The 26,285-nt window shown below is 45.6% G+C and overlaps 1 protein-coding gene across 1 annotated transcript in view; it reads left to right on the forward strand.

The window, feature by feature from the left end:
* The window catches only part of LOC126984118 (gamma-aminobutyric acid type B receptor subunit 2-like), a 195,668-nt gene extending 169,677 nt beyond the window's left edge, over positions 1-25,991 (forward strand). The window contains exons 16-19 of the mRNA XM_050837503.1: positions 15,688-15,880; positions 18,120-18,199; positions 21,984-22,146; positions 23,174-25,991. Coding sequence (XP_050693460.1) covers positions 15,688-15,880; positions 18,120-18,199; positions 21,984-22,146; positions 23,174-24,337 — 1,600 coding nt within the window. The 3' untranslated portion in view covers positions 24,338-25,991. The remainder of the gene's footprint in view (positions 1-15,687; positions 15,881-18,119; positions 18,200-21,983; positions 22,147-23,173) is intronic.
* Positions 25,992-26,285: the final 294 nt, after the last annotated feature.

The raw sequence follows: 26,285 nt of genomic DNA on the forward strand, positions 1-26,285 counted from the left end.
CCCTTGACCCCTCCCCCCCTACGTTTTCCTCCACCTCCCTCTCCCATCTTCACTTTCCACCCTCTCCCTACCCTCCCACCTCCCACCCACCACCTTCACCCCTTCTCCTAGTACCCCTTCAATATCTTACCCAATTCCAAGTCCTACGTCTATCTCCTCATATCCTCTCCTCCTCTTGTTGTGAGTCATCCCCCACCCTCTCCTCGTCTCACTCTCTCCCCAGGTCCTTCCCCTCTCCCCTCCCCTCTCTCTCCCCTCTCCCTCTAGTACCCCATCAATTTTCTACCCAATGCCATATCCTTCGTCCCCATTTCTCCCTATCTTCTCGTTCTGACTCTCTTTTTCAACCCCTTCTTTTCTCACTTTCACGCATCCCCTTCCTCTCCCAACTTATGTTCTTATGTTCTTATGTTCACTCCTTTCTTTTTTCTTCCTTCCTCTCTTCCTTCCTCGCCTTCCTTTGCTTTCCCTTCGCTTCCTTCTTTCACTTCTTTCTCTTTCGTTCCATATTCCCTTCCTTCTTCATCCGTGCCTTCTTTCCTATCTACTACCTCCCTTCCTTCTTTCCTTCTTTCCTTCTCCTCCTCCTCCTCCTCTCTTACTCTGAATCCCTCTCTCTCCCCTCCTTGTCCAACTCTCCCCCCTCTCCCCCCCTTCGCCACTCCCCCCCCCACTTCGAAGTCTCAAGAGCGGAACGCAGGTGAACTAAAAATACCTGGCGGTCTCCTCTATCCGATGACGGGAACCTCTTAAGGGAATCAATAACCACCGTGTCCTGCCTGTTTCCAGCCCTCCTTACCTGTGTGTGGGGGGGGGGTTCGTGTGTGTGTGTGTATGGGGAGGGAAAGGAGGATGGGTGAAGGTGTGTGAATGGGGGAAGGGGTTGTCTGTCTCTGTGTGTGTGGGGAGGGGGTTGTGTTTGTGTTTGTGTGTGTGTGTGTGTGTGTGTGTGTGTGTGTGTGTGTGTGTGTGTGTGTGTGTGTGTGTGTGTGTGTGTGTGTGTGTGTGTTTCCCCTTAAGTTTTCTCTCGTTTTTTTTTTTCTCTCTCTATTTGGTCCACTTTCTCCCCCTCTCTCTTTCTCATTCCTTTCTTTCTCTCTCTCTCTCTCTCTCTCTCTCTCTCTCTCTCTCTCTCTCTCTCTCTCTCTCTCTCTCTCTCTCTCTCTCTCTCTCTCTCTCTCTCTCTCTCTCTCTCTCTCTCTCTCTCTCTCTCTCTCTCTCTCTCTCTCTCTCTCTCTCTCTCTCTATCTCTCTCTCTCTCTCTCTCTCTCTCTCTCTCTCTCTCTCTCTCTCTCTCTCTCTCTCTCTCTCTCTCTCTCTCTCTCTCTCTCTCTCTCTCTCTCTCTCTCTCTCTACTTCTTCTCTTTCTATGTGTCATCCCTTTCTCCTCTCCCCCAGTGCGTATCCATAAACAACTATGTATCTTTTAGTCCGTGTATTTACCTCTCCCAACGTGTTTCATTCCTGTATTTGCTCTCCTTCTCTGCCCTTTGTATCTCCCTCTCTCTCTTTGTCTCTATCCACTGTGGTCTCCCTTCTTTGCCTCCTTGCCAATTCCTTCATTCTCTTCCCCTTTATTCCTTCTTATATGTGTTTACTTTTTTATGCTTCCTCTTTCTATCTTCCTCTCTTTGTCTATATGTATCAGTCTTTCTTTTTCTTTTTTCTTCTTTTTCTTTTTCTTCTTTTTCTTTCTTCTTCTTCTTCTTCTTCTTCTTCTTCTTCTTCTTTCTGTATTCTTTCCCGCTACCCCAGTTTTCTTCTCCCCATCCTCCTCCTCCTACTCCTCCTCCTCCTACTCCTCCTCCTCCTACTCCTCCTCCCTGTCTTCTTATCTCTTCCATTCCCTCCATTTTCCTCCTCCTCCCCTTCCTCCTTCAGCTTCCCCTCTTTATCTCTCCCCTTTCGTCTTTACTCCTTCCAATTGACCCTTCTCCTCTTCCTCCTCCTCCTCCTCCTCCTTCCCTTCTTTTCACACTTTTCCTTCCCTTCACTTCTTTCTCTCTTCGTTTCATCCCTATTTTCTTTTTTTCCTTCTTCCTTCCTTTCTTTCTTCCTCCTCACCTTCCCTTTCCTTTCCCTTCCATCCTGTCTTTTACTTCTTTCTCTTTTCGTTCCATATATCCTTCCTTCCTTCCTTCCTTCCTTCCTTCCTTCCTTCCTTCTTTCTCTTTTCGTTCCATATATCCTTCCTTCCTTCCTTCCTTCCTTCCTTCCTTCCTTCCTTCCTTCTTTCTCTTTTCGTTCCATATATCCTTCCTTCCTTCCTTCCTTCCTTCCTTCTTTCTCTTTTCGTTCCATATATCCTTCCTTCCTTCCCTCCTTCCTTCCTTCTTTCTCTTTTCGTTCCATATATCCTTCCTTTTTCATCCGTACCTTCCTTCCCTCCTTCCTTCCTTTCTTCCTTCCTTTCTTCCTTCCTTCCTCCCTTCCGTCCTTCCCTTCTCTTAGGTCGGTCAGTCAAGGCCACAGAGCGTGAATATAATGACTCCACTGATTGCCTCCCTTCCCTGCCCTCCCCTCCCTTCCCTCCCCTTCACTTCCCCTCCTTGCCTTCCCTTCCCTCCCTTCCCCTCCCCCTTTCTCTGTCCCTACCTACCTCCCATAGCATTAATCTCATATACTTTCCCTTCCTTCCTCCCATTCTTTTATCTTACCCCTCCCTTCCTCCCTTCCCTTCCCTCTCCTTCTATTCCCCTCCTTTCCCTTCCTTCCCTCCCTTCCCCTCCCCATTTCTCTGTCCCTACCTACCTCCCATAACATTAACCTCATATACTTTCCCTTCCTTTCTACCATTCTTTTATCTTACCCCTCCCTTCCTTCCTTCCTCTTCCCTCCCCTCCCTTTCCTCCCTACCTCCTATACCGTTACCATTTCTTCTGATCCTCCCTTACCTTCCTTCACTCCCTTTCCCCTCCCTTCCCTTCTTTCCCCCTCTTCCTCTCTCTCTCCTCTTACCCTACCTACCTTCTATTCCATTACTCTCTGACCTTAATTTTCCCCACATCCCTTCAACCCATTCCTCTTCATTACCTCTTACCCTTCCCTTCCCTTCTCTAACTCATATCATTCCTCTTCCTTTTTCGATATCTCATCCTCTCACCCCCTCCATTCCTCATCCTCCTTCCTCTTCCCCCCCCTCTCAATACTCCCCTCCCCCGGCCCAATGCAGTCCTCCTCTCCCTTATACCTTTCCTCTCCTCCTCTTTCTTCCCCTCTATCGCCCTTCTCTTCTACCCTTCTTCCCCTCCTCCTTCCCTTTTTAATACCTCTCTGACATCGTACCTTTCCTCCCCTCCCTCTCCTTGCCCCTATTCATCCTCCTCTACCCTCGTACCTCCCCCTCCCCTCTTCCTCTTCTTCCCCTCCCTCCCCTTGCCCCTCTCCATCCTCCTCTACCCTCGTACCTCCCCCTCCCCTCTTCCTTTTCTTCCCCTCCCTCTCCTTGCCCCTCTCATTCCTCCTCTCTACCCTCGTACCTTCCCCTCCCCTCTTCCTCTTCTTCCCCTCCCTCCCCCGGTGTTTTGAGACAAGGGGAATCGCCTGCCATCAAAGCGTCACCGAAAGCCAATCACAGCCTCTGTTTGGGTGCCGCCTCAACCCTCCACGACCCGCCTGCCGCTAAACACGCTGAACCCAACCCACCCGCTGAGCCACCCGCCTCCCGCCTCCCACCGTCACCCACCATCCACCGCCCATAGCCCATTATCTACCCTAGCCTCTATGTGGGTGCCGCCTTAACCCTGTCCGGAACACCTGTCTCTAAATACACTGAACCCACCCCGCCCGCTGAGCCACCCGCCCACCTCAGACCCCACCCCACCGCCCATCCTGCCCAGAGGTAATCACCCACCCCGCTCATACACCCCTGCCCACCCCATCCAGTCCAAAAGGCGGAGGGAACGAATATGGGAAGGTAAAATATAGACAAGAATTCCGGAACAAAGATTCAGCAACCCAAGGCAAAAGTAATGGAAGAGTGAAGCGTATATTGTGAGGGGACAGGAGGAAGATAAAAAAAACATATAATAGAAGATAAAACAAAGATAAAAAGATCGGAAAGTAGACTCAGCAAGAGGAAAAGGAGGTAATAAAAGAGTGAAACGTATTGCTTAAAGATAAAAGATAAAGAAACCAACAACGGAAGATGAAATGAAGATATCCCCAACCTTACCCAGCCGACTGTCCACCCATCCGCCACCCTTTCCCTAACCGACCATCCTCATCCTGCCCAATGCCTATCACTCATCCTTGCCTCTACCTAACACAGCCTTCACTCACCCCTGCCCTTACCTAACCTAACCTTTACCTACCCCTGTCTTTACCTTACACAGCCTACTTTCCACACACTCACCGCCCACTCTGCCATTCCCCCTCGACTGTTCACTGAGCCGCCCACCGCCCACTGCCTATTACCCATCCCGCCCATTGCCCACTTTCTGCCCAAGCATTACCTAACCTAAAGCAGCCTAAAGTCCACCCGTCCATAGCCCATTCCATCCTCCTCCGCCATTCCACATACCCGTCATTCTTCACCCGTACCTTCCTTCCTTCCTTCCTTCCTCCCTTCCTTCTTCATTCGTACCTTCCTTCTTCATCCGTTCCTTCCCTCCCTCCTTCCCTCCTTCTTTCCATCCTTCCTTCCTTTCCTCCTTTCTTCATTCATTTATACATTCATTCATTCCCTCCCTCCCTTTTTCCCAACTTATTTTTCCCTACATTCCTTCCTTCCTTACTTCCTTCCTTCCTCCGTCCTCCTCCACCCACGACCCATCCTCCACCCTAGCCCAGCCACGGTTCACCCACCCACCGCCCAACAAACCTTATCCGCCCGTCGCCACCACCCACTATCATCCGAGCCCACCTAAGCCTTATCCAGCCCACCTCACTGGCAAGCCCACTACTGCCCATCTTCATCCCCTTTCACCGGTTTTCTTGAGGCTTTTTTTTTTATCTGGTTTATCTTTATTTATTTTTTCTTTTCGATTTCAGTTTTTTTTTTTTAACTTTTATTGTTTGTTTGTTTTTTTGTCTTCAAGCTTACGTGTTGATCTGCTGTGTGTTATGGTTCTTTTTTTTGTGAAGTGAGTCAATTCTTTCCCTTTTTTTCCTTTTTCCTCCTCTCTCTTCCTACACTCTCTCTTATCCCTTCCCTTTCCACTCTCCTCTCCCACTCCTTTACCCCTTCTTCCATTCCCTCCCCTTTCCCACCCTTCCCTCCTCCCTTCTCGCATCTGCTCCCCTGCGGCTCAGTGGCATTAAAAGTGTGATTGTTTCAGAAGGATTTGCCTCACCGGGCGGAAGCGGCGGACTCAGGTGCTTGATTGAGTCGCTAATTTCTGCATCGCGAGGGATCGAGCGAGGAAACAATGGACGCGAAGGGGAAGGAAGGAAGGAAGAAAGGAGGGAAGGAAGGAAGGAAGGAGAGTAATAAAAAAAGAAGTGAGAGGGAGGATTGAAAAGAAGGGCAAAATCAGCGCGAGATAAAGAGTTGGAGAGATAGATAGAAAAATAGATAGATAGGTAGATGGATAGATAGATAGATAGACGAGACGGGGTAGGAGGGAAGGAGAGTAATAAAAAAAAAGTTAGAGAGAGAGAGAGAGAGAGAGAGAGAGAGAGAAAGGAGGAAGGGAAGGGAAGGAAGGGAGGAAGAAATAGTAGGAGGGAGGAAGGGGAGGGGAGGAGATGAGTAAATGAACCCCAGATTGAAACATGCATCAAAGAAAAGGGAAATAACGAAGGAAAGGAAGAGGAATAAAAAGAAAAAAAGGGAGCGAAGTGGCGATAAGACACGGAAGGGATGAAGGAGGAATGAATGGAAGAAAGGAAGGAACGAAGGAAGCAAGTAAGGAAGGAAGGAAGGAAGGAAGGACAGAAGGAAGGAAGGAAGGAAGGAAGGAAGAAAGGAAGGAAGGAAGGAAGGAAGGAAAGAAGGAAGGAAGGAAGGACAGAAGGAAGGAAGGAAGGAAGCAAGGAAGGAAAAAAGGAAGGAAGGAAGGAAGGAAGAAAGGAACGAAGGAAGGAAGGAAGGAAGGAAGAAAGGAAGGAGGGAAGGTAGGAAGGAAGAAGCTAAGACACGGAAGGAAGGAAGGAAAGAAGGAAGGAAGAAAGAAAGGAAGGAAGGAAGGAAGAAAAGAGGGAGGGAGGGAAGGAATAAAGGAAAGACTTTTATTGGAAACCTTAGTGGGAATTTTTTTTTTGCCTTTTTTTGCCTTCCGTTACCGTAATTAACAACAACAACAACAACAACAACAACAGGCGGCAGTGGCTGAGTGGTTAGCGTGCCGGATGGACGCCGGTTCGAGTCCTGCCCGCCTCCACACCCGGGATTTTTCAGTCACCCCCGAGTGGCCTAAGACTACCCATATGCTCTCTTGAATACCACCTATCAACCCGGACTCTATATTATCTCTCCGGGGGGGTCACATGAGCCGAGCAAGACGGCGCCACTATAAACATTTGCCTGCTCCACAACGGACTGGGGCAGACCATCAGGCCCCACCAAGAAAACCTTCCTGTGCCATTTGTCGAAACGTGAAAAAATAAACAATAACCGGACGAATACTAATACCAACGCAATAAAATGATGATGATGATGATGATGATGATGATGCCCCGTAAGGTAAAATAAAAGTAAGTAAATAGCGATAATAATAGAAAACGAAGGGTGAGAGAGAGAGAGAGGGATACAATCGGAGTTTGGTAAAGAGGAAACGAAACAAGACGGTTAATGAAAGGGGAGGAAAGAAGTAAGGAGGGAAGGAAGAGGAAGGAGGGGAGAGGGAGGAAGAGGAGGAGGAAGGGGAGAAAAGGAGGGAAGAGCATTATCAAGAAGAAGAAAAAGATGATACGATGGAAATGCAAATATGAGAGGAAGGAAGGAAGGAAGGAAGGAAGAAGATGCAAGAGAAAAAAAAATATGAAGTGACGAGGAAGATGAACAGCAGGGAAGAGATAGATAGATTGATGGGCCGATGATAGATAGATAGATAGACAGATAGATAGATAGACAGCTAGAGAGATAACATAGGAAAGAAGACACTAACAAGGTCTGCTATACAACACAAACAGATAGCAAAACAAATCCATTTCAAATTAATTCACCAAGAAAAAAAAAAGAACTATAACACACCAGATCAACACGTAAGCTTGAAGACAAAAAAAAAAAAAAAATAGAAGTAAAATAAACAAAAAAATATAAAGATAAACCAATTAAAAAAAAAAGACTCCATAAACTAAAGCCTCTCTCTCTCTCTCTCTCTCTCTCTCTCTCTCTCTCTCTCTCTCTCTCTCTCTCTCTCTCTCTCTCTCTCTCTCTCTCTCTCTCTCTCTCTCTCTCTCTCTCTCTCTCTCTCTCTCTCTCTCTCTCTCTCTCTCTCTCTCTCTCTCTCTCTCTCTCTCTCTCTCTCTCTCTCTCTCTCTCTCTCTCTCTCTCTCTCTCTCTCTCTCTCTCTCTCTCTCTCTCTCTCTCTCTCTCTCTCTCTCTCTCTCTCTCTCTCTCTCTATCTATCTACCTATCTATCTATTTTTCTATCTATCTATCCAACTCTTTAACTCTTACTGATTTTGCCCTTCTTTTCAATGCTCCCTCTCACTTCTTTTTTTATTACTCTCCTTCCTTCCTTCCTTCCCTCCTTTCTTCCTTCCTTCCTTCCCCTTCGCGTCCATTGTTTCCTCGCTCGATCCCTCGCGATGCAGAAATTAGCGACTCAATCAAGCACCTGAGTCCGCCGCTTCCCGCCCGGTGAGGCAAATCCTTCTGAAACAATCATACTTTTAATGCCACTGAGCCGCAGGGGAGCAGATGCGAGAAAGGAGGAGGGAAGGGTGGGAAAGGGGAGGGAGTGGGAGAAGGGGTAAGGGAGTGGGAGAGGAGAGTGGAAAGGGAAGGGAGAAGAGAGAGTGTAGGAAGAGAGAGGAGGAAAAGGGAAGAAAGGGAAAGAATGGGAGAGGAAAGGAGGAAAGGAATGGGAGAAAAGAGGAAGAGGATAGGAGAAGGGAGAGGGAAGGGGAGATAAGATAACGGAAGGGATAGGATAGGGGAAGGGAAGAAGAGAGGAAGGGAGGAATGAGGAAGAAAGCGAAGAGGATGGGAGGAAAGGGAGGAGAAAGGGGGAAGGAAGAGGAGAGGAGGGAAAGGAATGGGAGAGGAGTGAAAGACGTAGAAAGGAGGGAAGGGAGAGGAGAAGAGGTAAGGGGAGGAGAGAGGAAAGAAGGGACGGGGAGGGAGGAATGGGAACGGAACGAAAGAAATGGTGGAAAGAGGAAGGAAGGAGGGAGAGGAGGGAGGGAACGAAGGATAGAAAGGTGGAAATTAAGTAAGAAAAAAATGTGAAGAAGGGAGAGAAAAAAGCATTAGGAAGTGCAATAAAGATGAAGAACTATTAAGAAACTTGACCTTGGGCGTGTGATGATGGCGGGAAAAAAAAAATAATCTCTCTATTCCTGCCTTTTCCTCTTCCTCTCTCTTTCTCTTTCCCGGCAATTAGTCTCGCATTACAACTTTTGCGGGTTCAGTACGACTCGGGGCGGAAAGTTTATGTGGCGGCAGCGGCGGTGGTGGTGGTGGTGGTAGAAGTGGTGGTAGTGGTAGTGTGGGTCTTTGGCTGTTGGGGTGTGGGTCGGTGGTGGTGGTGGTGGTGATGGAAGGGAAGGATGGAGTATTATATTGACAGAGTGTATTTGTCCATAATGTGAAGAGTACAAACCCCTTATTAAACCTCCACGCTAACTTTGCCTAACTTTTCTTACTGTGCTTATCGATCGAGAGCTCCATTTCTCCTTCTGTATTTTCCATTCTATCTTTATCATTTCTTATTTGTTATTCTTTTACGCTCGACTAGAGAGTGTAAACCCCAATTAAACCTCCTTTCCTGATGGGGCTTGTCGGTCGGCCCCAGGTCTTTAGTGGCGCGGACAAGCGTTTTTTATACTGGCGCTATTCTTGCCTGCCTCACGCTTGCTATATGCCTAATTTACCGTACTGCTTATCTATTGACAGTTCCATACCTCTTTTCCTGATGGGGCTTGTCGGTCGGCCCCAGCTCTTTAGTGGCGCGGGCAAGCGTTTTTTATATTGGCGCTATTCTTGTCTGCCTCACGTTTGCTATATACCTAACTTCCCATACTGTTTATCTATTGACAGTTCCATTCGTCCTGTCTATTTCGTCCAATCGTTATGAGTTGTACGACATTCTTCCCCTCATCAATTATTTTCGTCTCTACCATGGTCCTCCTCCTTCAGTCATTATTAGTCCTACGATGCTCTTCCCCTCTCAGGAGTTAAATATTCCTGGTGGCGGCTCAAATATCCAACTCCTTGTTTTCCCTTCCATTATACTGCGTCCCCTCCTTCTCCTGCCTCTCCTTAATGCCTCTTTTATTTCTTTCTGGGATTTCTATCTTCGGTTCATCTTCCTCTGTTCGTTTTTCATCTTAGTCTTTATGTAATACGTTTTATTTTACTACTTTCTGGAACTGTAATCTTCACTTTATCTTCCGCTATAGGTTTCTTTTATATTCCTATCTCTAAGTAATGCGTTGCACTCTTTAATCACCTCCGTTTCGTCTTGCTGGGTCTACTTTCCGATCTCTTTATCTTTGTTTTAACTACCATTATGAGTTTCTTCATCTTCATCCTGTCTCTTCATAATAGGTTTCGCTCTTCTGTTCCTCTTGTCTTGGGTCGCTGAGTCTTATCTATATTTTATAGTCCCTTAATCGTCATCTCCGTCTCCTGTTCTTTTGTGATAGCGTCGAAGTTTCCCCATTTCCTTACGTGTCTTTGCATATTACGCTTCATTCTTTCATTCCCTTCGTGTTCCTGAGTCTATGTTCCGGATTCACTCCTCGTTCCATTTTTTTCATCTTTTCCTTCCTCCATCTTTTCTTCGCAACAAATTCCTCTCTTTCTGTCCATTCCTCTCTTCCCTCGTCCAAATTCTTATCTCCGCTCTGGCAATTATCTGTTCCCTCCGCCTCCTGTCCGTTTGTAACAGCGCTTAGCCTCTTCTAGTCTCCTTATATCTTTAATTGTGTATCTTTGTGTAGAACGAATCACTCTCTTATTATTTGTGTCTGTATTACTTAATCTATGTTTCGGAATTCTTATCTATATTTTATCTCCCCTTATTCGTTCCCTCCAACTCCTTTTCTTTTGTAATCGTGTCTGGCCTCTACTACTCTCTTGATATCCTTTTGTATCCTCGTGTTATGCGTTTTATTCTGTTAATACTTTTGTCTTCTGTTGCCGAGTCTATGTTTCGTGATTCTTATCCATATTTTATCTTCCCTTATTCGTCCCTTCGCCTCCTGTCCTTCTGTATAGCGTCTGGCCTCTCTAACTCTCCCCGTTTCCTTGTGTATCCTCGTTAAGTACTTTTCGCTTTTATTACCTTCGTCTTCTATTGCTGAGTCTACGCTTCGGAATTTTTATCTATATTTTGTTTTCCCACATTCGTTCCCTCCGCCTCCTGTTTTTCTGTATAGCGTCTGGCCTCTCTAACTCTCCCCGTTTCCTTGTGTATCCTCGTTAAGTACTTTTCGCTTTTATTACATTCGTCTTCTATTGCTGAGTCTACGCTTCGGAGTTCTTATCTATATTTTATCTTCCCTTATCCGTTCCCTGCGCCTGGCCTCTCGTAGTCCCCTCCTTACATCCTTAATTGTCTAACCCTGTGTAATTTGTTCCATTCTTTTATTGTCTTTTGTTTCATTTTTTTATTACCTTTGTGTGGCTGTGTCTAAGTTCCGAAAGTCTTATCATTCTCCTGATTCCTGATGCCAGAGTTACGGTTCATGGAAAACTCTATAGAGATGGACTTGTGAGATGTGGAAGCATCGTAACGTGATCAACCCTCTTATTGGTAACACACATACACGCCTTGGGGATGGACTCGCCGCTTCAAAGGATTAGGGTAGTGGAGTAATCTGATCCTCTTATTGGTAACATACACGCTTTTGGGATGGACTTGCCTCTTCAAAGGATGAGATAGCAAAGTAACGTGATCAACCCTCTTATTGGTAACACACATACACGCCTTGGGGATGGACTCGCTGCTTCAAAGGATTAGGGTAGTGGAGTCATCTGATCCTCTTATTGGTAACATACACGCTTTTGGGATGGACTTGCCTCTTCAAAGGATGAGATAGCAAAGTAACGTGATCAACCCTCTTATTGGTAACACACGCCTTGGGGATGGACTCGTCGCTTCAAAGGATTAGGGTAGTGGAGTAATCTGATCCTCTTATTGGTGACATACACGCTTTAGGGAAGGACTTGCCTCTTGAAAGGATGAGATAGCATAGTAGCCTGCTCAATCATCTTACTAGGAATATGCGTGAACGTCAATAATCTAGCTGTTAGTGCATGGATTTGAGGGTACGCAATCAGCCCTGACCTTATTTTTAATCGAATTTATCTTATATGTTACTAAAGGAAAAGAATGATCGCTTATGTGTGTACAGTGTTACTATTTTTTATTGTCAAACTTGCTCCTTTTTTTACCTCACTGTCTCGAATGTTACAATGAGGAAAGTAATGATCGCTTACGTGACTTTTTTATCAATGCAACTACTTTTTCTTTACTCTTACTGTCAACTAATCTAACAGTCTTTTCCTTAACTAATCTAGCAATCTTTTCTTATCTAATCTAACAATTTTTTCTTAACTAATCTAACAATCTTATTTTAACTAATCTAACAATCTAATTTTAACTAATCTAACAATCTTTTCTTAACTAATCTAACAATCTTATTTTAACTAATCTAACAATCTTTTCTTAACTAATCTAACAATCTAATTTTAACTAATCTAACAATCTAATTTTAACTAATCAAGCAATCTTTTCTTAACTAATTTAACAATCTTATTTTAACTAATCTAACAATCTTATTTTAACTAATCTAACAATCTTATTTTAACTAATCTAACAATCTTATTTTAACTAATCTAACAATCTTATTTTAACTAATCTAACAATCTTATTTTAACTAATCTAACAATCTTATTTTAACTAATCTAACAATCTTATTTTAACTAATCTAACAATCTTATTTTAACTAATCTAACAATTGTTAATTAATCTAAAAATTGTTATTAATCAATCTAACAATTGTTAGATTAATCTAACAATCTTATTTTTAACTAATCTAAAAAGATTGTTAGATTAATCTAACAATCTTATTTTAGATAATCTAAAAAAGATTGTTAGATTAGTTTTAAAAATTGTAGATTAATTAAAAAAGATTGTTAGATTAGTTAAAAAGATTGTTAGATTAGTTAAAAAAAAGATTGTTAGATAAGTTAAAAAAAAATTGTTAGATTAGTTTTAAAAATTGTAGATTAATTAAAAAAGATTGTTAGATTAGTTAAAAAGATTGTTAGATTAGTTAAAAATGATTGTTTGATTAGTTGACAAAAAAAGAATGTTAGATTACTTAAAATATGATTGTTAGATTAGTTAAAATAAGATGTCCTTTATTTGCTTTTGTCTTCTCCCTCTAATGTAAAAAAAAAAATATTACTACAGGAAAAAATTACATCTCCTACGTGTATTTATTTATAGTTTATTTTTTGCGATGGCTTACGAGTATTTTATTATCAACTCCTTTTTTTCTTTTCTTTTTTTTTACTCTCACTGTCAACTAATCCAATAACCTTTTCTGAAATTCTCTATCTTTTTTTTTTTTTTTGGGGGGGGGCAGGGGACAGCGGTACATAGTTTTGCAGCCGCTTTCTCTCTGCTGTTTTTTGTTCCTTTATTTGCTCCTGATTGGTTCCTCTAATGTAGAAAAACGTGCCTAATAATCTTTTAAAATTCTCTATCTTTCTTTTGGGGGACAGCAGTATATAGTTTTGACGCCGGGTTTTTTTCCTGTTGTTTTTATTGTTTGTTTATTTGCTCCAGATTGGTTCCTCTAATGTAGAAAAACGTATCACTATCATAAAAATATACCTAATAATCTTTTGGAATTCTCTATCTTTCTTTTGGAGCGACAGCAGTATATAGTTTTGACGCCGGGGTTTTTTCCTGTTGTTTTTTGGTTTGTTTATTTGCTCCTGACTGGTTCCTCTAATGTAGAAAAACGTATTACCATAAGAAAAACATACCTAATAATCTTATGAAATTCTCTATCTTTCTTTTTTGATGAGTTTTGATGCCGGTTTTTTTCCTGTTGTTTTTTGGTTTGTTTATTTGCTCCTGACTGGTTCCTCTAATGTAGAAACACGTATTACCATAAGAAAAACATACCTAATAATCTTATGAAATTCTCAATCTTGCTTTTGGGGGGACAACAGTATATAGGTTTTTTTCCTGTTATTTTTTGGTTTGTTTATTTGCTCTAGACTGGTTCCTCTAATGTATAAAACACGTATTACCATAACAAAAACATACCATCGCTTGCTTGTACCCGTTTATATTTTAGGTTTTGCATCGCCTGTTCTCCTGTTTGTTTACCGCGCGTCGGCCCTTCCAGGTATTTTGCCCGCGGCGTAATCGTATTGTCATGATGCGATTCATTCCGTCAGTCGCCCGCTAAATCACGTTATGGAGGCGGACGGCACGAAAATAGGCTGTCAGGCGGATGGTGGGCGGTCAGGCGGATAGTTATGTGTTGTTAGTCACTTATTTAGTCAGTCAGTCAGCCAGTCAGCGAGGCAGTCATTCAGTCGGTCAGCCAGCCAGCCACTCAGCCAATCAGTCAGTCAGTCAGTCAGCCAGTCAGCGAGTCAGCGAGTCAGTCAGTCAGTCAGTCGGTCAGTCATTCAGTCAGTCAGGGAATTAACAAATGTACCAGTCGGTCTGTCAGGCGGATATTTATGTGTTTTCTGTCAGCCAGTCAGCCAGGCAATCATTTATCAGTCAGTCAATCAGAGAATTAACGGTTGTAACAGTTTTATCAGCACACACACACACACACACACACACACACACACACACACACACACACATACACACACACACACAGAGGCAAGCAAGTAAAGCAACTACCGAAGTTTTAATCAAATCTTTGAATTATTCTGAACAAAACGAGCGCACGGATGGCGGAAATAATAGGTGAAACGGAGAAACAGAGAAAGAAACGGAGGGGAGAAACAGATAGGGCCGCTAAAAAATAGATAGATAGATAGATAGGGAGAGAAAGAGAGAGAGAGAGATGATTAAGAGTGGAAGACAAAAAAGAACCAAAGAAATCAGTACAAGAGAAATGAAACCAGGAAAAAAAAATGAAAACTACGCAGAAGAAAAGATTAGCAGAAACGAAATTAGCTGAAAAACGGGAAAATAATGAGACAGGACTAGACTCGGCATTCTGCAGAGGAGAAACAATAAGTGCGTTCAGGGACATACCAACAGAGGGGAGGAGAAGGAGGAGATACGAACCCCAGCCAGCCAGGAAGGGGAAGAACGAGGGATGCGTTTGATTAATTTCTACTTGGCGCCTCAGTAACGTGGTCATATACGGCGCGGAGGGAGAGCCAGAGCTGCCAGACGAGAAGAGAAGGGGAGGAGAGAAAGGGAAGAAGGGGAGCATGATAGGAGGAGAGGATGAATAAAAGATAAGCGTAAAATAGAGAAGGGAAGACTGAAACACGCGTGCAGGGAAAGGAGGGAAAGGAAAATGTGAAACAACAAGACCACGGAGAGAGAGAGTAGTAGTGTGAGTAGTGTTAACTATAAAACAACAAGACCATCGGGAGAGAGAGAGAGAGAGAGAGAGTAGTACGAGGAGTGTTAAAGAAATATACAAACTTCGAATAGTGTCTTCCAAGCATCAAGGTGACAGGGTAACGGGAAAGCGGTGGCCGAGTGTTCAGCGTGCGGGCGTGGTGAACCCGTGTACTTACGTTCGAGTCCCACCGAAACACGCTGGTTATATATAATTATTCAACCATTCCCGAGTGGTGGAAGATCACCCACATGCTGCCCAGATCTTCAGTCAACCCTAACTATAGCGGCTTCGTTCACGTGGAGCACCGGGGGTCAGCATGGGCCAAGTAACATACATCACGGCAGCCACTATAAAAAAATTCGCTTGCACCACTAACGGGCTGGGTTCCCTCAAGAGAGCGTACCGGCGTTTTAGGCAGCACCCAAAAAAAATGTAATACAAAAGAAAAATATATAGAGAGAGGAAGGGAGAATGAAGATAGTACACAGATAGGAACAAGTAAAAAATGATCTCCCTTCCTCTCCCCATCTTCTTTCCCACTCCCTCACTCCTTCCATCCCCGAGTTCGCTACCTGATTGAAGGTCCCCGCCGAGTTCCTTTAAGCCTGAATAGACGGTATTGTGAGTCTGTTTAAGAGAGACGAGAGCGATGCACCTGTCCAGCAGTAGTAGTAGTAGTAGTAGTAGTAGTAGAAGTAGTAGTAGTAATAGTAGAAGTTGGAGGAGGAGGAGGAGGAGAAGACGAAAAACAAGAACAAGCACAGGAACAAAAACAAGAACAAGAACAAGAAGAACATGAGCAACCACAACCACCACCACCACAACAACAACAGAAACAACAATAACAACAACAACAACAAAAAGAAGAAAAGCAAAGACAAAAGAAGAAGAAAAGAAGAAGAAAAAAGAAGAAAAATGAAAATGAAAAAAGAAAAGAAAGAAAAAGTAGAAAGAAAAGAGAAAAAGAAAGCAAGAAATCGTGTAATAGCGTCTCTTTCTCTCCCTCAGGCACGTCAAGATTCCAGCCTTGAACGACTCCCAGTACATCGGCATGAGCGTCTACAACGTCGTCATCACCTCCGTCATCGTCATCGTGGCCGCTAACATCATCGGTGAGAGGACGACGCTGGCCTACGTCATCATCACCACCCTCATCTTCACCTCCACCACCACCACGCTCTGCCTCCTCTTCATCCCTAAGGTGAGTTATGTGGTAATAGTCTTCCTCTCTCACTCCTCATACGCATACTCCTCCTCTACTCCTCCTCTCCTACTCCCCATCATCATCATACTCATACTCCTCCTCTACTCCTCCTCTCCTACTCCCCATCATCATCATACTCATACTCCTCCTCTACTCCTCCTCTCCTACTCCCCATCATCATCATACTCATACTCCTCCTCCTACTCCTCCTTCCCCTTCGCCTTTGCTGTCCTGTGTCTCTGACTCGTAGATTAGAGTAGATGGTAGCAACAACAAACAGCCTAGTTAGGACCAAGAGGTATGTTGCTGTTTGCTTTTCCTTTGTACTCCTTCCTTTGTACTCCTACTACTCCTCCTACTCCTCTTCCTCCTCCTCCTACTACTAGGCCTACTACTACTACTACTACTACTACTACTACTACTCAGCCATCGCTTCCCGTGCTTCTCCTTCACTCGTATTAACTATTTTGCTTGAGTCTGCCTTCCTCTCCTCCACGTTTTCTTTTAGATTCCTCTCTCTCTCTCTCTCTCTCTCTCTCTCTCTCTCTCTCTCTCTCTCTCTCTCTCTCTCTCTCTCTCTCTCTCTCTCTCTCTCTCTCTCTCTCTCTCTCTCTCTCTCTCTCTCTCTCTCTCTCTCTCTCTCTCTCTCTCTCTCTCTCTCTCTCCTGACTAAATAAATAAATAGCTAAATAGTTCACTGATAAACGATAAAGAATTGAATTAGCTCTTTGGTTTAGTCTGCCTTTCTCTTTGTCATGTTTTCTTTTAGGTTCTTAAGATGACAAGACTAATCTTCCCCTACCCCTTCCACCTCTCCCTCCTCTAAAAAGTATTAACTGAATAACGTAAACAATAACTAAACTATGGAGTCACATAATTCACTTCGTTGGGGTGAATCTGATTTTCTCTTCTCTGTGTTTCTCTCTTATTTATTTTTCTTCTTTATGACTTTTTTTTCTCTTTTGAATTCTCTTTCTTTTCTTTTATTGGGGAGCTTCACACCTACTTACTGTACTTTCCCTTCCCTTTACCGTAACCTCGTCCTATATTCACTTTATATTATTATTTTCAAAAGCATAAAGGAAGGGTTCTACAATGAGGAGTCGTTGGAGGCTTGGAACGATTGTAATGTCTCTCTTATTGTATGTCTATTGTATGTATCGTATGTGTGTCGCCCTTACCTTGCCCTCAAAGCAGGTTGCCACAATAAATCTCTCAGCTGCCCACACAGAGAAGTCGGCGAGGCAACAAAGGCTCATTCACTCCACTGATGGTGTTTAAGAGGCTTTGAGGACTAACAGTAAACAGGTGGATGAATGGAGCCTCGGTTTTCTACTTTTGATCTTGTTCCCGTTTATACTCCCCTGATCCTCCTGCTACCCCCTGATCCTTCTCTCCTTGCCTCTGATCCCCTTGTATTTGTCCCTGATCCTCCTGCTACCCCTTGATTCTTCTCTCCTTGTCTCTGATCCCCTTGTATTTGTTCCTGATCCTCCTGCTACCCCCTGATCCTTCTCTCCTTGTCTCTGATCCCCTTGTATTTGTCCCTGATCCTCCTGCTACCCCCTGATCCTTCTCTCCTTGTCTCTGATCCCCTTGTATTTGTCCCTGATCCTCCTGCTACCCCCTGATCCTTCTCTCCTTGTCTCTGATCCCCTTGTATTTGCCCCTGATCCTCCTGCTACCCCCTGATCCTTCTCTCCTTGTCTCTGATCCCCTTGTATTTGTTTCTGATCCTCCTGCTACCCCCTGATCCTTCTCTCCTTGTCTCTGATCCCTGTTATACCCTTTGATCCTCCTCTTCCTGTCCCCAGTCATCACACTACCCGCTGAACCTCCTCTCCCTGTCCCTGATTCTCCTTTCCTCACCCCTTTCCCTCATATTACCCCCTGAACCCCCTTTCCCTGCTCCTAAGACTCCTGTTACCTCTTGATGATTCTCTCCTTGCCACTGATCCTCCTCCCCTTGTCCAAATCCTCTTGTTATCCCTTGATCCTACTCTCCTTGCCCTTGATCCTCCTGTTACCCCATGAACCCCCTCTCCTCGTCTCTAATCCTCCTCTCCTTGCTCCTGATCCTCCTCCCCTTGTCCAAATCCTCATGTTATCCCTTGATCCTACACTCCTTGCCCTTGATCCTCCCGTTACCCAATAAAGAGCCTCTCCTCGTCTCTAATCCTCCTCTCTTTGCCCCTGATCCTCTTCTCACCCCTGATCCTCTTCTCCCTGCCCTCAGATCCTGGTCATCTGGCGCCGCACTGAAGGGGATCCCATCGTGGAGAGCATGGGACTCAAGATTCAGTACAACACACGCAGGTCGGTGATTCTTTACGCACTTAACCTGGTAGCTGCAGGGATCATGTTTCTTAAAGGCCCCTCTAAGCGAGAAAAATGAGAAAAAATCATCACTCACGCAAATCATTTCAAAATATATATCAAAGCATTTGTGATCAGTTTATGCATCATCTATTTTGGGGGGTTTATATCATGGCAAAAATGTGGCCCGTCGCTGGTACACGGTAAAGCCACAAATTTGGCCCATCGCTGCTACCGGGTTAACTTCCTACCTCCATTCTACTTCCCTTCCCTTCCTTACTACTTTGAATCCACTCATACCTTCCCGTCCATTCCTCCTTTTTTTTTCTCTCGTATTCCGTCCCTATCCCCTCTCTCCTCTCCTCCCTACGACCATTCTCCTTCTCACTCCCTGGCTATCTTCCCTTTCTCCTCCCCTCCCTTTCCTTCCCCTCCCTGTCTCCTTGCTCTTATCTCTGTTATATCCCGTCCTGTCTCACTCTTCATCCCTTCTCCTCTTTTTTCTCCCTAACCCAGTGCCCCTCCCTCCACATATACTTAAACACACACACACACACACACACACACACACACACACACGTCTGTCAGTGTGTGTGTGTGTGTGTGTGTGTGTGTGTCAGTCACCTCCACCTCTCGTCTGTTGCTGTCCGGCGCTATAATGACCTTAAGATGTCTCGACGCTGCAAAGTTAATTACACAGAGTCAACCAGTCAGTCAATCAGGCGGTCACTTAGTCGGTCAGTCAGTCCGTCAGTCAGTCTGCCAGTTATAGTCTATTCAATCGGTGCTCCTCTGGCGCCTTGGCAGTGCTTGTCGGGCCTCTCCTGATTGGCTGAAATCCTCTCTCGCTCTCTGTTAATCTCACAAGCTCGCGTGCTGCGTGTTTCTATATAACTTGCCTCAGCTCACCCTATATGAGAGACTGACGGTCAGGGTTGACACCATTACATTCAGCAGAAATCATTGATCTTACATATGTTTAGAAAAAATATATAATAAAAAAACAAGAAATCATGGCGAGTATAGGTGAGAAAACAGCTCCAAAATGTTTATACCATTTTTAATATATATATATATATATATATATATATATATATATATATATATATATATATATATATATATATATATATATATATATATATATATATATATATATATATATATATATATATATATATATATATATATATATATATATCATTACCCTTTGCAAGAGTTATTGAAGCAGTACTGGAATAAACAATTTCGCCCTACAGATAATAGCTTCCAGATGTTCATATTTAGTACCAAATCATCATTACAGTTTGCCACGCAAAGTTTTCAACAATTTTCATGAGCCAGCTTAACAAATTATGATATTATTTATGTCAACAATAATAATAATAATATATAGTTCAACAACAGTCTCAGGAAACCTTGTGCCACATTTAGCACCGGCAGACTGATCAGCAGATTATTCAGCAAGGTTTCCACCAGACTGCTACCAACTCTCCAAAGCCTATAACACAAACAGTGAGTTACGAGGGGAGCGTTACCTGGGCAGTGATGCGTAAAACTCTACGGACACAGCCTACGACGTTCACATTATTCCCGGCTCTCGCGATTGACAATGAGAACACCCGTTTTATTACCCCTCGAACTACTTTATTCTGTATCACCTTCCCCTATTTCCCTACCCCCCAGCCCCCCTATCAGCCTTCCTTCCTCTCTCCATAGCAGTGTCTTATTCCTCCCTCTGTCATTGCACCCGCCCATCCTCCACGCATGCCATTCACCTACGTCCCTCTCAAGCCCTCAATACCTACCACTTTTCCTTCCTTGCCTTCTAATCCTCCTCCTCCCTTCCTTCTGCCACCCTCACCCCCTCCCTGCTGGTCTGCCTGCCTGCCTCCCTCCCGAGCCTTCTATTTCCTTACTTTTTCGCTCCATCTCACTCCTGGTTACCTATCTGCTTCCCCCTATCCTCCTTTCTTCGTTCGTCACTTTCTGCCTCCTCCTGCCTTCCTGTTACCTTCCTTCCTTCCTCCTCCGTCCCTCTTTACCTCTTATCATCGTTTATTCCTTCCTTCGTCCCTCTCTTCTTCCATGTATGTCTATCTTCCTATCATCCTCCCTCGGGCATCTCCTTTCTGCCTATTCCTATCCTCCTTTAACCATCTTTCCTTCTTTCTTCGTCCCTTCCCGTTGCCTTCTTTCATTTTCCTTTAGTCCCTCTCTTCCTTCCTGACTGTCTATCTTCCTATCATCCTCCCTGGTCCCTTTCCTTATTCCTCCCTTCTTCCTTCGTCCCTCTCTTCCTCCTTGCCTCTCCATCTTCTTATCATCCTCCCCCGGCACTCTCCTACTCTCTGCCTGCCTGTCTGTCTGTCTTCCTGCTTGCTTGAGGGACGGGACCTGATGCTGGGCGCCGGTAAGTCGATACAGCGTCGGAATCTTGCCACCTGTAATTGGCCTCCCGCTGACGGCCGATGCTGATGCTGCCTCCAGGGGCGCTGCGACCCTACCCCACGCTTGCCTGATCTGATTCCTTCCTTCCCTCACGCACGCACTCACTTGGTGTTTCCTGAGGGTCACTTCTTCGTCTTCGTCTCCCTCTCCGGTTCTTCCTCGTGTTATTTTTTGGCTTTTTTATCTTCTTCTTCTTCTTTTTCTTCTTCTTCTTCTTCTTTTTCTTCTTTTTCTTCTTCTTTTTCTTCTTATTTTTTTTCTTATTATTATTCTTATTATTATTTTTTTCTTCTTCTTCTTCTTCTTCTCCTTCTTCTTCTTCTTCTTGTTTTCCTCTTGTTTTATTTCTTTTGTTGGTGTTTTCTCCTTGTTGTTCTTGTTCTTGTTCTTAATCTTGTTCTTTGCATCATTTTCATTTCCTTTTTCGTTATTCCTTATTCTTTTTTCTTTATTTCTCTTTAATTTGTTTGGCTTTTCATTTTCGTCTTCTTGTTCTTGTTGTTCTTGTTTGTGTTTTCTTCTCGTTTTTTTCTTATTTTTCTTATTTTTTATTCTTGTTCTTAATCTTGTTTTTTTCTTCATTTCCTTTTTTTCCTTTTTCTATACTCTTTAATTTTTTTTTCTCTTTAATTATGGGTCTTTTTTTCTTTTTCTTTTTTTCTTTCTTCCCATTCCGATTCATCCTCTCTTTTCCCAACTTTACCTTTCCTCCACCCAATCACTTTTCATTCCTTACTTCATTCATTCCATCTCTCTTCGTCCGTCATCTCCATTTCAATCTCTTTTTTCCCACTTATATCCTTTTACCATCCTGCCCTTCCTCCCTTCCTCCTTTCATTCCATTCTCTCTTCGTCCAATTCCCTAGTCCTATCCTGCCTTTTTTTCTCATCTAGATCCTTCCATTTCATTCTCTTTTCATCCATCCTCTTCATTTTAATCCACCCTCCCTTGTTTTTTCTCTTTTTCTTTTTTTGTTGTTCTTGTTCTTAAATTTGTTCTTTTTCTTAATTTTCTTTTCTTCTTTTTTTTTATTCCTTATTCTTTTCTCCTCTGTAATTTTCTTTTTCTTCTTTTTTTCTCTATTTCATTCTTTGTTGATTTATGCCAGAAGTCGTTGGCTATCATGTGATTGAAGATACCCTAAACTTAACCTAACCTATCCTAACAAAGCCCCAAACGGTTACTATAGGTCTTGACATGACCCATCCATCACCATACCCATCATTCATCCCTTTCTTCACTCCACAATCGCTTCATTCTTCCTCTTCATTTCATCTTCTCTTCATCCCGCCCTCTCCAATTCATCCTACCGCCTCTCCCGTCCTCCTGCAGACTACTGACGGAGGACAAGCGGGAGAAGTATTACCGCGCGGAGGTGCAAAACAAGGTGTACCGGCGAGAAATGCTGAAGCTGGACCAAGACCTCCACAAACTACACCAGCGCGTCGAGGCCCCCTGCAGCCCCACCTCCTCCACGGGCTCCTTCGGCAAACAGGTGGGTGGATCATGGGGGGGAGGGGGGGGGTTAATGGTGTGGGTGGATAGATGGGGTGTTAATGAAGAAGTGGGTGTGAGTGTGAGTGAATGTTAAGGTGTGTGTGAAGGATAAGAATTAAAGAGTGGGTGGGTGAGTATGTGTGTGTGTGTGGTTATTATATGGGGGTGTGAGAACTAGATGGGTTGCTAAGGGAAGCTAATGTGTCTGAGGGCATACGTAGACTGAAATGTGAGTGAGTTATGCAGTGTGGATGACTCGTCCAGGCTGGGTACGGGATGGTGGGATGTAAGGGGAGAAAAGTTAGAGGGTCGATGGGGTGATAAGATGATTTGGGGTGTGGCTGGGTAGGTGAGTCGAGGTGTGGACGGGGTTTTATAATGGGTGTGGCGTCTGGGTGGGAGGCTCGGGTGTGACGCATGGAGAGATCATTGTAGGTGGGTGTTTAAGTGCCTGGGTTGGTGGGTGAAGCATGAAGGGTGTAGTGTGGGTGGTGTTATGTTACTGGTGTAGCGTCTAGGTGGAGTGGTTGGGTGTAAGGGCAGTAGAGTGGGTGGGATACACTGACAGGTCGTGGATGTGGCGTCATCGTACCCACCCACTCGAGTGTAAGGTGTCTCTGGACCAACGTTACCAGATTGTCGTACTCAGCCTCATTTTTACCGATTTCTGACCCCAAAACTATCTCCTGGGCCCCAATAACGAGAGTCATTCATAGTTATCGTTAAAATAGTTAATTCCTGATGTTTCTTGGCAATAGTTATGCGTCAGAAACCGGTAAATACCATGCTCTGAGTACGATGATCTGGCAACGGTGCTCTGGACGCTACACTGGCTCTTGAGTGTTTGTGTCTCTTGGTGTACCTGGCTCTGTAATTTTTTTTTAAGTGTTAGTTTTTCTATTCATGCTTAGGCTGCCAGGTAACACTTGTCTGCACGTCATGTGTCTGGCAGCGCCGAGTGTCGTTGTCGTTCTCGGTCAGGTTGTGTACTCGGGAACGTCAGGTTTTCTTGTCTCTTTTTACAGGAGTCGATATCTTCAGGAACCTCCGATAATTACAGGCGGGGGCGAAGAGAGGCGGAGGGAGGCGGGGGCGGCAGCGGCGGCTCGAGGGGCGGGGCGGCAGGGTGGAGAGCAGGGGGCAGTGAGGACGGCGAGGCGCGGATGCTGGTGCTGGGGGCGCCTCACACACAGTACCTGCGGAGCGATGATGCCACCGCCAGGAGGATGAAGAGGGAACGACTCAACCGCTCCCTGCACCGCTCTCTCCCCTCCCTCCCGCTGGGTTGTTCCCCTGAGAAAGCCTCCGACACCCGCCTCCCCGCTGACGGCGCCGAGGACGACAGTGAGAGTGCGTCCTGCGGCCCGTCACAGGTGTTTTTCGACGCCGTCAGGTTCCATGAGGACCAGGAGGAGGCACGGAGACAGGCGGAAGAAGACGATGGCGATGACGATGAAAACTCTCCGAGGCCCGGGACTTTCCCCTCCTCTCCCCACCCACTGCAGCGCTCGCGGTTGGTGAAGCGGAGCCCCATCAAACCCCGCCCCGAGCCCGAGGACGAGGGCATCGTCGACCTTCGCTACACACTGAACTTCTCCACCCCGCTCCTGCACGGCGTCACGGAGGCCGACCTTCCTTTCTCCATCAGCACTCACGTGCACCACGGCCCGCGCGTGTCCTTCATGGACCAGGACGCCCACCACTACTACGACGCTAGCAGGGAGCTGCGCAAGTCCTCCCTCAGCTCCTACTCCAGCCCCGAGGTGCGGCGACCCAGGAACACGTGCTCCTCCACGGACATTCGGCTGCAGATTGAGTGTTCCAGCGTCATGCAGGACGAAAAACTCTCTCCCGTCGTGGAGTACCGAGTGAATGACCTCGACGTGTTGTGTCCGAGCAGCCAAAAGGAGAACAAAACGCAACGCTCCGCGGAGGGCGTGGCTCCCGGCGAGAAGAGGGAAGACTCGGGCGGCGGCACCACCAACGCCTGCAGGCACGCCTCGAACGGCGCCCTCAACCGAACACCGACAACGGGCAACAGCTGCCCGGAGTCCCGGCACGTCAGGTCCCCCAAGAAGAACGCGAGCAAACCACTGGCTGAGAACGCGTCGGTGCCGCCCGCCGCCAGACCCGCCGGCCACATATTCTCCACCGTGATTGTCCACCATATGGCCAACGTCCACATCTAGTGCGGCCCCCTGGCCTGTGTTCATTGTGTTAGGGCACCGCGGTGTGTGTGTGTGTGTGTGTGTATGTGTGTGTGTGTGTGTGTGTGTGTGTGTGTGTGACTTATACACTGAGCGTAACTTTCATGAGCGATATTCGACAATTCATAGCAGTATAGATATACACTAGTTTGTAGCAACTCCTACTAGAGGCAGAATGGCTGTGGGCAGGGCGGGTGGCGTGTGTATGAGGAATGTGTATCGACATTACGGCACGGAAGGGGGAGAGGAGTGCTCGCGGGACGTCCTGGTCTGTTGCAGGAGGTCTCGCGGTGGGGGCTGCGGGTCACGCTCTCTGAGACTCCTGCAGGACGCGCCTTCCTCTCCCCGCTGGTGGCTGTGAAGCTCTCCACGACCCTCCTCCTCCTCCTTCGTCTTGCCTAGGGCGTGGGGACGAACACGACACATGGCCTGAAGGAGGGGGAGCCGGGTCGAGGGGAGGGAGTCAAGGGGCAGGGACAGGACTGATAGGACATTCTCTCTTGCTCTCTCTCTATCTGTATGTCTGTCTCTATCTATCTATCCATCTATCTATCAGCCTATCTATCGATCTCAGTCCTTGTCACTTTCAATATCTGACGAGAGTATAGGAAGAGGACACGTAAAGCATCCAAGTCATCATTATCGTCATTGTCTTTCCCTTCACCTTCGGAGGGAGAGAAACTGATAATGATCGCCGGGCTGCTCGCCGCTGTGGTTTTGTACTGACATAGTATTATTTACAGTAAGATCTTATAGTGTTGTCGGGAGTTACGAAACACAACAAGTATTTTCTTACGGATGTGCTGGCGGCTTGGTGTTGTGAGGGGGGCGAGTCGCAGGCCTGTGTAGTGTTAGGGGACGGATAGTTTTTTCCTCTATTTTGTATGGGAACGAATTAAGGAAAGGAGGTGGCCGCGCGGAGAACACACAGGGCTTCGAGTTGGACATGTGTAGTAGTTATCAGCAATATAGTTTAGGGTAACTTGATGGTCGAAATTGAAGAGGAAGGACGGGGGGAGGTAGAGCAGGGATGAGGAGGGAGAGAATCACTGCCGCTTCCTCTCAGTCTCTCGCCGTCACACCTCTCCCCTTCCATCCCCGCCGAGAACTATGGGATCACGCAAACACTTGGAAAATTAACGCGTCACGTCTTTCTCTTAGCTGTCGAAGGTATGCTAAGGAGCTGTAATTCGTCATTATCCCGTGAGTCCAAGCTGTTTCATCAACCCCCTTCTATCCCTTTGGACGGAAGAATAATACTAGTAAATCAGTACTCTTGCTACAGTTATAAGTGGTCCCGCTCATAAGAGAACCTTCGATTGCCGGAATAAACCTTTCTCGCGGCCACACGTGTCCACCCTCGCCGGAGACGGAGCTGGCCGGTGTGTCTCGAGGGGCGGCCACTCAAAGGCTCGTGAGGGACAGTCACACACGATCGATAGGTACTTCTGACACACGTTCCCGGTGAGGGATTCTGTATTATAGGCCCCACACTGACCAACACACTCATCCATTCTCATCCCCTAAGGTAAAATATACATCTATGATAAAAACCATATAGGGATCCAAGTATTGTTCACACATAGCATTTTTAGCAATGGAATACGCTGTACGATTATATCGCATGTACATACATTTTATATAATTATAATATACATGTGCGCGCGACTACTCCTCTGCATAATGACCCAGTTCACACTTGTGCTAGACGCCTCTCCACCTCCACACCTCCACACCAAGGGACCCACAGACCCCGGCACTCACTCGCCCGGGAGTCTCCTAAATATAGCTCGTCCGTGGCCGGTCAGCGCGCTCTGCCTGCAAGCACGGGGGAGAGCTTGTGGGCAGCGGGCGTTTGCTTCCCAGAGGCCATAGTAGCCAGGCCCGGAAATTAACAGGTATCTTACAAATGGTGTTATTTTAATAAATT

The sequence above is a fragment of the Eriocheir sinensis genome, chromosome 56 (genome assembly GCF_024679095.1).
Source record: "Eriocheir sinensis breed Jianghai 21 chromosome 56, ASM2467909v1, whole genome shotgun sequence".
Classification (NCBI taxonomy): Eukaryota; Metazoa; Arthropoda; class Malacostraca; order Decapoda; family Varunidae; genus Eriocheir; species Eriocheir sinensis.